The sequence below is a fragment of the Phyllostomus hastatus genome, unplaced genomic scaffold (genome assembly GCF_019186645.2).
Source record: "Phyllostomus hastatus isolate PE091 unplaced genomic scaffold, TTU_PhHast_1.1 phas_contig_40, whole genome shotgun sequence".
Lineage (NCBI taxonomy): Eukaryota > Metazoa > Chordata > Mammalia > Chiroptera > Phyllostomidae > Phyllostomus > Phyllostomus hastatus.
Window position 1 is genome coordinate 18570973 of NW_025333872.1, and position 13872 is coordinate 18584844.

General features: G+C 38.0%; 1 protein-coding gene across 8 annotated transcripts in view; it reads right to left on the bottom strand.

Moving 5' to 3' along the window:
- The window catches only part of DST (dystonin), a 435502-nt gene that overhangs the window by 190775 nt on the left and 230855 nt on the right, over nucleotides 1–13872 (bottom strand). For all 8 annotated transcript variants that reach the window (XM_045843503.1, XM_045843510.1, XM_045843500.1 and 5 more), the window contains one exon: nucleotides 1706–1872. In XM_045843503.1, the coding sequence (XP_045699459.1) occupies nucleotides 1706–1872 (167 nt within the window). The remainder of the gene's footprint in view (nucleotides 1–1705; nucleotides 1873–13872) is intronic.

Genomic DNA, 13872 nt, shown 5'->3' on the forward strand with positions numbered 1-13872 from the left:
TCTATAACATTAAACTTCCCTGGGAAAGTTTAGGATCTTTGACATACACACTGACTTATTCAAGTACTCAGGGGAAAAATGCATAGCATGAATATACTATACTAATCTATATTTATCATCCTTCATTAGTATTGTAGAGACAATGCCTAGAGATCATTGTTTCTAAGTTAATTATTTGAAAATAGCTAGCTTCTAAATGTTTTGCTTCTACCTAAAAGACTTCAAAGAATCTAAATATTTTTATTCAAAGACCCAGATGATCTTATCATCTCAGCTGTAGACTGTGTCCAGCTACCCAGGCCTCTGATGGCCTCGTGTTCTAAGTCACATGTGAAGCACAGTATGATAATCACAGTGTCTATAACCGCTAAACCCTCTCGTCGTCGTGTTACTTAAGAAGAGCTGTATTTTATTTTGGGCAAGTGTAGGCAAGCTGATCCTGGTTCCTCTTAATTCAGCAGCCTACACTTGCCTCCACTGAAATGTCATTCTGTAAAGGAAGCAGACTGTTAGAGTGTTTAAAAGGGGCCCTGGTGTGAGATGTATCACAGTTTCATAGATGTCAAAGTTTCCAAACTATGAGAGAGAGAAAAGAAAGGGAGTGAGAGGAAAGAAACAAAGGGAAAAGAGAGGAGAAACAGATCAGAGGATTTCAAGTCAAACAGACCAGGGGTAAAGTAACTCTGTCACTCACTAGCAGTGTGGCCTTAGCAAACTGGAGGTCCCTGTGAAGTGGGACAGTAACAGTTCCTGCTTCAGGGGACTGTTGGGAGATTTGAATGAGATAACACATGGAGAGCACATACAGAATACCTGACATTTAGAAAGGTATCAAAATATTAACTATTCTATCAAGTTATTATTTTGTTGTTGTATCAAATAAGTTTGTCACAGTTTCATGAGTTATCGCTTAGGTTTACTATATTTAGGAAAATACTCAGTTCCTCAACAACATGATATAATCTTTGAAAAACTAGGAAAAATAACTGGGATCAAGAAATACGTAGTTTTCAATAAATATTTTCTTGGAATTTAGCTCCTGATAGAAACACAGACTCAAGCGCCAGAGTGCCTGGGTTTGAATCTCAAGTTGGCCACTTGCTGGTTGTGTGACTTGAAGCAAGTATTGACTCTGTGTCTCAGTTTCTATTAATCGGGGTGACAATATTCCCTTAGTGATACGGTGAGGATTAAATGAATTAATACGTGTAAACTGCTCAGGATAGTGCCTGGAATTTACTAAGTACCAGGTAAGTGTTTCCTTAGATTTAGTTGTTAATAATCCTCAAAATTGGCCAATGTTAAACCCAGCTACTCACAAGAGTAAACTAGACTAGGAGACTATAATTTGGACATTTATGATCTCTAAGCCTGAACTAAACCCTTATCTTACTACTCATTAGTTCTCTACATACACAAACTTGGTCACCTACAGGTAGATTCTACATATCAGACCTTAACGCCTGCTAGACTACTAGCACAATCCAAAGGCATATTATAGCTGTGCAGGCCTGCGTGTGTGCTTTAAGCTTAGAGGGAAGATCTCTTGTGTGGTTGGAATGCAATGTTTTTACTTTTACTTGTCTGTATTTTTTAATTTTCTGCCTGCACATGTGTTGCCTCTGTAATAAAAAAGGTTATTGTAAAATTTGGAAATGACAGAAACTCATATTTGTCTAAAGAAAAAATTCCACAAATTCCATACCTGTATTTATGAATGATGGCATTAAATAGTTTTCCATCTCTCCAGCAGGTAGTGAAATTTTCACACCGTATTCCAGCATAACCCTCCGTTGCCTGCTGTGTCCACAGGAGCAACCTCTCCTTCGCAGACATGTCCTCTGACTCTCCAGTAACATGGATATCAGATATCTAAACATAATGAAAAGTGTCAAATCAGTAGAAAGGAAGGATGCCAACTCAGAGTAAGAATCTACTATGTGCCAAACACTATACGAGCTTTATTTTACTTAATTCTGATAACTGTCACTTGTAAACTAAGCATATTTATCCCATTTTACATCTAGGGAAACTGAGTTTCAAAGAAGTTAACAGCCTTGGCTGGGTGGCTCAGTTGGTTGGAGCATCCTTCTATACATGAAGTTTGCAGGACCGTCCCCACTGAGGGCACAGATAGGAGGCAACCTATCAGTGTCTCTCTCCCCCCACCCAAATCAATGAACATATCCTCAGGTGAGGATTAAAAAGAATGAAATTAATAGATTGAAAAAGAGTAAATCTAAGCATCTAATTTTTTTCTTATAGCCAGATATCACTGCATTAAAAAATCTACATTCCCCCTGGCTGGCATAGCTCAGTGGATTGAGCTCGGGCTGTGAACCAAAGTGTCACAGGTTCGATTCCCAGTCAGGGCACATGCCTGGGTTGCAGGCCATGGCCCCCAGCAACTGCACATTGATGTTTCTCTCTCTCTCTCTTTCTCCCTCCCTTCCCTCTCTAAAAATAAATAAATAAACTCTTTAAAAAAATCTACATTCCTCCTGTTAATCAGATCTGTTAAAACAACTCAAGCAAATGTTTTTCCAAATTCAAATAGAACAAAAGTAAAACCTACAAATTAATCTACATTTCCACCTGCAGATCAGAATTTGATCCAACAGATATTGTGCAAAGAAGGAAAATGTGCTCTATCCAATTAAGTGCATTGCATAACAGGTTGGCCTAAGGTCTCTTTAATTTTCTCATGTGTCCTTGCTCAGCCTACTCAACGTGAAACCTTTCTCATCTGATTTTTCCCCATGCTTTTGGTTTTCATTAAATTTCCTAAAAGTTTCTTCCATTAAATAATAATAATAATAATAATAATAATAATAATAATAAACCAGATCACCAGTTCACATGATTTACGTTTTCTCAAGAAACAGAACTGTCCTCTGCTGATAATGATATTAAGGCACAAAGTGCCTTTACGAGGAGCCACACAGTAATTCCAAAGCTGCGATTAACACCAGCAAACAACTGTTCCCTCATTCAGTGCAAGGCACAAATCCAGAGGATTAGGAAGACAGGCAGCAAGCCAGGATCATGAAGAGCAAATAAGAGATTGGAAGCAGGACATAGGGAGGGACAAGTCACTTGGTAACAGGAAAAAAAAAATCACTAAAGTCACAAGATTGATTTCTAGTCCCAGCCACAAGTCCCATGACTTTGAATAATTTATTTCATGTCTATGAGTCAACTTCTCCATCTATAAATGAGAAGGTAGGGGACAGAAGCAAATAATGTTTGAGTCTTTCAGCCTAAAATTCTATGAGATTATAAATACAACACAAAAGTCAGAGGTCAAAATAGGCAGAGTCAAGTAAGACAGTAGAGAATTAACAACAACAAAAACCCCACCAGACTAAAGAAAGCCTTCAGTCACTGTGGCAATGCCAAGCTCAAACAGGAAGCCCTTTATTCCTCCCAGCTGCTACAGGAGCCAGAGGGGTGCCCAACCCAGGGACCTGAGGCTACAATGCTCCAGCAGCTCAGGACCATGCCAGGCCTGGCAGCCCCCAACACCACCACCTGGGGATCATCGCCACGCACACCCTTTCTCTGGGATTCAGCAGAGGCAGCCATGCCCTATCGAGCTCCACTCACAGCCACAGCAGGGACATGCTCCTTGACAGGTGGCCAGGATTTTAACCATCTTTCCTGTGTATCTGTGTTAACATCGACAGCATGGAGAAAAACTGTGTTCGTGAACACATTATAAAGGATATATAGAAGAAATGTCTTTTCTTTTTTTTTTTTTGAATGTGAGAAAGAGCTGAAAAACCACCAATATTTTCCCATCCAACTTCCAACTGACATTCTGGTTTAAGATTATGCTGGAGAATCTTTCTAGCACACTGTGTAAGCTTAAATCACATCTCCAACACTTTTAAAATAATGATGGTAACACTTATTACACTGTGCGGTGAGAATTCAACAACATAGCACCTGGTGTGTAGTAAGTGCATGCTCAACGTGTCAGCTCTTTTATTGTGATTATTATTCTTTTTGACAAAGGGAGGAGCACAATCTTGGCTTCACTGTCCTCCCAATTCTCTTCCTGTGAGGAGGAGTAAAAGGTAAAGCTTTTCAACTTGCTGCCTTAAAATAATTAAAATCTACAAACACAAGGGTTCAGAGAAACTAACCTAGGAAACTGTGTAAATGAAAACATTAAACCTCTAGGTAAAATTTCACAGGTCCCTTTTTACCTTTACAAATTATAATACTAACTACTTTGGGGACCCTTGCAATGCAGAAGAAGCTACATGGGTGGTATTCATAACTATATAAAGAAAAAGGGGGTAGCTGGGGGAGGGGGGCTATTTTCTCCTGGGTCAGGAACAGTCCAGGCCAGTGCAGTCAAAAAAGTAATTACCTAGTAACAAGGGAAGTCAGTAAATTTCAACTGCAAGGTACCAATTTAAGTTTAATAGGTTCAAGTGCTAAACAGTATTTTACCCCAGGAATGATGTTAAAGGAGGAAAAGTTTACAAGTCTGAAAATAGTCTAAACATCAACCAAGAGAAAATCACATATTCTTATTAAATAAGTTTCTTTCTAATAGATAAACTTCAGGCAAATAGATAATGGGCAATAGATTAAATATACACAAAAATTTCAGTGTTACACATGCATATACTATTCAAAAGGCTATAATTTAAAAATCCATACTCAAACATATTATGAACCAAACTTCAACATATCAATTACTAACACATTAACTTATTTTCAGTTTCTCCTGCTGTTTCCAATTAACTGATATTACCCCCACGTGGACATGCAAGGTATTTTTTTAATATATTGTACCATCATTCACTATCTATAGAGTATATCAAACTGTTGGTGACACCATGTAGCCAAAATGAAAAAGAAAAAGAAATTAATGGCAAAAATTGTAAACCTGCTCTTGTCTTCATGACCCCGATGTAAAATCAGCAGGACAGCCTGAATGCCCCAGCAATAATCACCGGTCAGGCTGGGCACTAGAAGTAATCAGGCCTCTTTTTGTCAAATCCTGGGGCAGCACAGTGATGATGAGGAAGGTTTCAATTCCTGCTGCCTGGGTTCACATCCCATTCTCCAAGAGTTAACAGATTTTGTAACTTTAGTTTTCAATTACACTCTACATTCAACATTATTTTATTACTTTCAGGTGGATAGCACAGTGGTTAAACAATCCTGTACTTTACAAAGTGATCCCCCCGATATTCCCTATGCTGGACTTTACACCCCATGACTATTCTGTAACTACCAATTTGTACTTCTTAATCTCTTCACCTTTTTCACCCAGCCCCCAAACACCCTCCCCTCTGGCAACCATCAGTCTTGTTCTCTGTAACTATGAGTCTGTTTCTATTTTGTTTGTTCATTTATTTTGTCCTATAGATTCCACATATAAGTGAAATCATATGGCATTTATCTTTTTCTGACTTATCTCACCTAACATAATACCCTCTAGGTCCACCCATGCTGTCCCAAATGATGAGATTTCATTCTTTTTTGGCTCAGTAATACTTTACATCTTATCCACTCGTCTACTGATGGAAAGACACTTGGGCTGCTTCCACATCTTGACTATTGTAAATAACGCTGCAATGAACACAGAGGTACATACATTCTTTTGAATTAGTGTTTTAAAGTTTCTTTGAATATATATGCTGAAGTGGAATTGCTAGTTCCTAAGGCATGTAGTAATTCACACCTGTACCAATCCACATTCCCACCAACAGTGCATGAGGGTTTTCTTTTCCCCACATCCTCGCCAACATTTGTTGTTTGTTGACTTATTGATGACAGCCATTCTGACAAGTGTGAGGTGCTATCTTATTGTGGTTTTAATTTACATTTCTCTAATAATTACTGATGTTGAGTGTTTTTTCATATGTCTATTGGCCACCTGTACTTTTTGAAGTATTTATTCAAGTCTTCTACCCACTTTTTAATTGGATTGTTTGGTTTTTTGATGTTGAGTCATATGTGTTCTTTGTACATTTTGAACAGTAACTCCTTTTACCACACGTATCACTGGCAAATATCTCCGCCCATTCAGTAGGTTGTCTTTTCATTTTGCTAATGTTTTCTTTTACTGTGCAAAACCTTTTTAGTTTGATGTAGTCCCATTTCTCTATTTTTTTCTTTTGTTTCCCTTGCCCAAGAAGATATATAAGAAAAAATATTGCTAAGAGAATTGTTAAAGATTTTACTGCCTACGTTTTCTTCAAGTTTATGATTTTGGATCTTCATTTACATCTTTAATCCATTTTGAGTTTATTCTTGTGTATGGTGTAAGTTGGTGATCTGCTTTCATTTTTTTGCATGTATCTGTCCAATTTTTCTAACACAATTTATTGAATAGACTGTCTTTACCCCATTGTATGTTTTTGTTCCCTTTATCATATATTAATTCACCATATAGGCATGGGTTTATTTCTAGGCTCTCTATTCTGTTCCTTTAATCTATGTGTCTATTTTTTATGCCAGTACCATGCTGTTTTGATTACTATAGCTTTATAGTATAGTTTGGTATCAGGGTGTGTAACACCTCCAATTTTGTTCTTCTTTCTCAAGATTTCTGTGGCTATCCTGGATCTCTTGTTGTTCCACATAAGTTTTTGGATTATTTGTTCTAGTTTTGTGAAAAGTGCCATTGGTATTTTGATAGGAATTGTGTTGAATCTGGGTAGCATGGACATCTTAACAATAATAATTCTTCTTATCCCTGGGCATGGTATGTGCTTCCATTTATTTGTATCTTCTTCACTTTCTGTCTTTTTTTAAATGGTGTGCATAGCATTTTTATCATACAGTAAATTCCATCCATTCATTTACTTTTCTGAGTTGTCCTACATGCAAGTACATTTTTTCATCTTCATCCAAGAACATGCTTATTAATGTCAAGAGAAGGGGAGACAGAAAGAGGGAGAGAAACATTGATGTGAGAGAAAAGCATCAATTGGCTGCTTTTCATATGCACCATGACCAGGACCAAACCCACAACCTCGGCATCTGCCCTGACCAGAAATCGAACCTACAACATTTCAGTTTATGAGACAATGCTCCAACCAACTGAGCCACACTGGCCAGGGTCAATTTCTTTCTTCAATGTCTTATAATCTTCAATGTTAGAGGTGTTTTAGCTCCTTGGTTAAATTTATTCCTAAGTATTTTACTTTTTTTTGATGCAATTTTAAATGGATTGTTTTTAGTTTCTCTTTCTGACAGTTCGTTATCAATGTATAAAAATGCAACCAATTTCTGAATATTCATTTTGTATCCTGCTGCTTTACTATATTCATTTATCAGCTCCAGTAGTTTTTGATGGAATCTTTAGGGTTCTCCCTATCTACACAGTATCATGTCATCTATAAATAATGACAGTTTTACTTCTTTCTTTCCAATTAAAATTATAAACCCGAGCTATTCACATAATCTCTCCAAAATCCATTTCCTCATTTTAAAACTTTATATAACAACATATAACTTCTACTTATTGAGTGGTTCTAAAGATTAGGTGGAATAATCTACATCAAGTGTTTAACAAAATGCGTGGCATGCAAAAACTATAAATGTTTGCATTTTTATTTGTAGTATTTGCTGCTTAAAGCTTCTCACCAGCAATCTGTCAGCCAGAGTCAAAAACAAATGAAATACTTTATACCAGAGTTCCTTTTGGAAACTTGAAGCCCTCATGCCTCACATCCAGGTCATTGTTGACTACCACCCAAATTCAAGTTCTTCCTGTAACTGAGCTTATTCTCATGCTGCATCTCTCCTGACTCAGCATGCCACCATTCCTAAACTTTCCAGAAACATTTATTTCATAGCAAACAAAATCTCTTATACCTTCAATACTTTACACTGCTTCTACCTTTATACTGAACTCCAAGTCTCCCCCATTGTATTAATTCAAGTCTCAGGTACCACAGACAAGGCGAGTGTATTCTAACTCCCCTGTGATGCAAAGCCAGTAGTTTTCAAATCATTAGTCATGTGTATGAAGACCCATTTTTTACACCATAGGCCACTCTTGCACTACCATCTTCTTCCTCTCCTCAGAAATGATCCCCACATCCCAAAGGTTTGGCACCTGGCTGAGTATGTGCCTTTCTCCAACTAGGACCTCATCCTTACAGTCCTTGAGCTTCTCTCTACTTTAGCTGTTCACACACCACATCCTGGATCTCGGCATCTTGAACCAGAACAAGTCCAGCTCACATATTTACCTTCTGATAGCAGTTTTCCATTCTTCTAGTACTTTCCTTCTCTAACCACTTGCTAAACCAATTATCGGGCTTTGCCAACATCTCAGATTTCCTGTCTTTCCAAATTTTGCCCCAGTCTATGAGTCCTCTTCCATCATTATGTCCTTCTTTATCTGGCCTGTACTACATGATCTGTCACCTCAATCATTATCCTCAATGCCCTCACACCTTCCTCCTTGCCCTGCAACCACCCAGCCAAGCCTCAGTCCTGATCAAGGCAGCTCTATGTCTTCTCTACTCTTGCCTTAAACTTTCGGCTATAAAGATGTGTTATAGAAAACCATACAACCATAGGAACCAAGTGAACTCCAATGGCAATTTCAATAGTATCTTTGAGGACACAATTATGATAGGTCTAGAATAATATTGGTCAGCAAAGCTTCCATCTTCTTCTAGAACTGTCTCACCATTGGTAATGTCATGTTTTGGTCTGCTTTAGGAGCTTCCTCTTTTACTTAACTAAGAAAGTTCACTGAATTCTTTTTCTGGCTTATTTGCTTTAAATGTGAAATTTCAGTAAATTATCACAGATTCTGCCAAAGTAATCATATTTTATTATTTATTATTATCAGATAAGTTCAAGTCCCACATGAAAATGGTTACAGCAAAGTAACAGGAAAACACCCAACCTTCATAACCTTTTTGCTATACATACATATCACATGCATGAAAGGCCAAATTTTAATTTCACTTGAATTATAGAGGAAATGTTATTTCTCCCTATACTGTAGAACCCAGAATGGGGTGATGCCACTACATGGCTAGAGCAAGGAAGGGTAATTTGTTTTTGCCACCAGTCTACTTATGCGTATTCCTCTTCTTAGATAGTCCAAGCCTAAATTAGGAAAAAAAAACTGCAAGCTTTTTATGTCAAGGGCAAATATTTTCCAGAGCCCTGACAAAAGCTGGTTTACAGAAAACAGTACTGGGCTATAAAAACACTCAACATTAGGCATTCACAAAACTGTCTGGTCATGTTAGAAAGCAGGTTCTCCAAATGTAATTCCAAAAGTATTATTCCTAGTGGTTAATAAAACAAATGCTCAGAAAATCTAACCATTTGGATAGGAGGTCTTCAACCCACTGAACTGGAAACTTGGCTGGTGGCTACATTTTTGAAGAAATTATGTTGAGCCCTTCAGAGCACAAAAAACAATCCAGACACTCAATACATAAAGTCATTTTTTATAGTTCAGGATTCTGAGCCTTAAGAACAAAGAATTCACTGTTTCTGTTTTACCTTTTCACTCCATATAAGCAAGGTCCAAAACTAAAACTAAAAAAAAACTGAAAACTTAACTCAGCCTAAAAAATCATGCTACCAAGAACCAAAAAACCTCATGCCCTTTCCTACATTATCCTTTCCCGCAATGCCTCTACCCTGACACAGAACAACAGTATTTTACTGTACATTTTCCCTTCTCCCTCTTGGCAGAGCTCTGACAACACTCAATAATTGAAACCCTAGTAACCGGAACTAAAAGAAGAAGGTACGGGGGCTATGGGAGAGGCTCTGGGGTCGGGCACAGGAGAAAATGTCGTCTTTCACGACACAGTCATAACAGGCCTAGAATGACATTTGGTGAAAAGGGAGCTTGCACCTTCCTCTGGAACTAATAAGCCTCAGTGTCTAGACCAGTAGCAGTCTTCTAGCTAGTATCACTGCACCGAGTCTTGCCCTATTCTCACTTCCCAGTTCAGGTGGTTCTTTACTCCACAGGCACAGTAACCAAGTTCAGTCTTGGCTGATCTTTCCAGACTCAAGACATTCTCTTTCTATTCTATGATCAAACCATATAAACTTCAAACCATGTGAACTACATGCTCCCTCTCTCTTACAGTCTTCTGTTCTAGTCACTACTCCCCTTGGAACATTCTCCCCATACTCTGCCCAACATGACATGGGTTAACTACCTGCTAAATAAGAGGGGAACATAAAGAGGGAGGGACACATTTCCAGTTTTCATTTGGTATGAATGTCATATAAACCTTGTCACCTTAGAAAAAATAAATGGTTTCCAATTAGCCTCCCTTTCCAAAATAACAGAACACCCTGACCACTACATAAAGTGCCCAGCAGAGGGCACAAGCCCAGAGACTACTCAGTGAGAACCCAATGTCAAGTAGTGAACCTAAGCTGCACCTGAATCATTTATCTAAAGCAGTTTTTATACATTTGAGACACTACGGAACCTCAAAATGTTTTTCCAATGAAAGAAATCCAGCCAGCACGTCCCATCTCATTGCACAATCTGCCTTCATGCCCAGCTCATTGCCAGGTGACCCACTTACTGCTGAAGGGATTGCAATAGCCTCACTGTGTTGGTCAGCTGAGGCTGTAAATGTGAAAGTCCTTTGAGCAAAGTCAATGGCACCAGACAACTGGACGACAGGAACGCCCTATTTTTACTGATGTTGTCATGGTTCTGGTATGCACTGAGTACACAAGAACAGTCAACTTCCAAAACTGAGTCAGAGACTCCCTAAAAGGTAATGCACATTTTTTAAAATGTATGCATTTCATTATTCTATGTAAGGCAAACAATAAAACTTTTGGTTTTTAAGTTTTTTAATAATAATAATGTATTGAAAAGAATAAAACATTTAAATCAACTTTACTATTTGAGTATCATGCTAACTGAAGTTAAGTCATACGGGAGAGGACAGGGACCATATGATTTCACTCATTGGAGGGATGGATTTAAATAGAAAGCAGCAAATGAACAAACAAAACAAACAAACTCATAAACACAGACAACAGTAGGGTGAATCCCAGAAGTAGAGAGGGTGGGGAGAGAATGAAGAGGGTATAGGAGGTCAAATGTATGGTGATGAAAGATTAGACTTTGGGTGGTAAGCACACGGTGCAATATGCAGGTAGTACATTATAGAATTGTAACCAATGTTACCACAAGAAATTTAAATAAACAAACAAACAAACAAACAAATAATTTATGTGTGACATTGAGAAATATATCTAAAGTTAGGAAAACTAAGATATTTAGTTTTAAGCAGGCCATAAATATAGTAAGCATTAAGGAACCAGGGGAACTCACACCAAAAAACCTCAGAGCCATTTGGTGAACTCCCGAGTCCCACTGGTGAATGAGCCTAGGCTGAAAGGGGGGCTACAGCTTGTCCAGGGTCTCACAGCACACAAGCAGGAGGACTAGGGCATTGCCTTGCCTTAGGTCTCTGAAATTCCAGTTCAGAATCTGCAAGAAGAGAGTGATCTTTCTCCTGCATATTTAAAAAAGAAACTTATGCTAACCACTCAGACTAATTTGTCCTCTGTGTCAGTAGCCACAGCGGGTGCTTCCTCTCAGGGCACTGACCACGGGGAAAATGGCTTCACACACATAGGTCACAAAGGGCACCGCCTAGCTTCCCCTCAGCCCCTGATAGTCAAGGCCCTTCTCACTGGAGCTATCAGTCTCCACACTGGTAAAGCCGCTGATACACACGACACCACACATGTTCAGGGGAAGATACACCGTGGGAACATCAGGGTTCACAGAAACTTTCCTCACTAGACCAGGCACTCTGCCTTAACTGACAGCCTTTACTCCCACAAAAGAGCACTTTGCCCCTGGCATTACCTTTTCCTCTTCTTTCATACCAGAGCTATTATCAATAATGCCTTTGAAATGTATCTGTACTCAGATATAAATAACCAATGTTAACTTCAAAAATTGGTTCCTCCCACTGGCTATGTCTTTTCTAATAGGTGGACGAAATTTCAAGCAAATTATGGAATTAGAGGAATATAACGTCTGACACATAGTAGGTACTCAGTAAATATCTGCTGAAGAAACAGTGAGAGGACGAGTGGAGCTGGGGGCAACAGGAGGCAGCCCGCTCTGCCTACGCACAACGCTTTTTGTCCAACGGACAGCAAGTAGTGCTGTTGAAAGTTTTGAAAATGTATACAGTTCTTCCACTCAGTAGGCAGTTACAAAAGGCTTTCTCTTTTTCACAAGAGCAGAAGATATTAATATGATAAAATTCATAAAATGTTGACAGTCTACTAAGTCTTCTTCAAATATATCACCTCATTTAATCTTCAAAAGAAGAAACACCTTATTTTACAGATGTGGAAAGTAAGATTTGGATTAAACTTAAGTCTTCTGACTCAAGATCTCATAAGTACTCTTTCTGCTACTATTCCAAATCTATAGTGACTCCCTACAGTATTCCATAAGGAACGCTATCTATTCATGAACCATCTCATTTTACAGGAGCAAACACTGATTTAAAGGACACACAGTAGATAAAGAACTGATAGCTAGTTCACTGTTTTTCCCTACAAAACACAAAATCTCTACTGGTTTAGGGAATTGGACATAAGAGCATTATGAAAGGAAATTCAATTCTTTTTATATTTTGTTAAAATTAAAAAAAGAATTTATACGATTTGAGAAACTTTAGGTATTAATGAGAATGAAAGCAGCAGGTTGGAAAAGGTGGATCTCAAGATTCCTCTATTTCAGGAGTCTCTTAACATAGTCATTCCAAGAGTAGAAGTTTAACGTGGAAGACTGGCACAGAGCTGTGAAGGGTGGTGACCTGTGTTCAACTCTTAACTACACCGCTTTCCAACCCTGTGACTTTCATGGACCTCAGTTTCCTCTCATGTGAAGTACCTCCTCAAAGATGCTGAGAGACTCAGACAACATGCCCACAGGGTTCAGTACAGTGCCTGCCCTCTATTGAGTGAGGGTAACTGTGTACCAGGAGGAATATTGTTGCTTCAACTCTTCTATTCACAATACTTGACACTGTAGTCAGGCAAAAACAAGTTCCATATTGACTTTGTCAACACAGGCAGAATTTCCAAGCCAAGATGTTTGCTTCCAAAGACAATCTCTTCAAAGATGTTTGAACTATTTTGGCAGAAACAAATGTAATCAACACATTTTTAGTGTCTGTTTCCAAGTTTAAGAAATGTGTGAAAATGCCCCACAAAATATTTTTCACATAAAGATGGCAAAAATACTTTGAAAATTGTGTTTGGTTAACGGCTGCCTTAGAGTTAAATAGAATTAAATGGAGGATAAAAGCAAAAGGTTGAGAGGCTTCAAGTGCTAATGCCCTGAACTGATGGCTGCCTTTAGCAAATGCTCATTTATTTCTTATTCATATACAGGGAAAACTAACCATAGACATAATTATTCTTGTATAGCAAAGGATTTTAAACTTCTGTATGTCCTTCATTTAACTGAAAAGATGAGGCATTATAATACTGACAGAGACCCAAAATCCATGCAATCATTTTATAACTAAATTTTTCACCAACTAGTTATGAAATCCAAATGACTAGAAATAGTAAAAAATGCATTTTCTCTAAAAAGATGAAATATTTGAAAAAAAATGAGTTAGTCAACCGTAACTCAAATGACCTTTGCTTTCAAGATCTGTAGAGGAATGATACCATATGAAAGGTGAAACATTTAGATTTTATCATAGTCCCTGAATTCTAAGATTCTGTAGCCTAACCTTCATAAAGGACTTTGTTAAAGAAAAAAATGAGTATTACATTTCAGTGAACTTGAATATTAATGTATTCTCAAATGTGGAGATGTTCTCAATTTTTTAAGTGTCTATAATG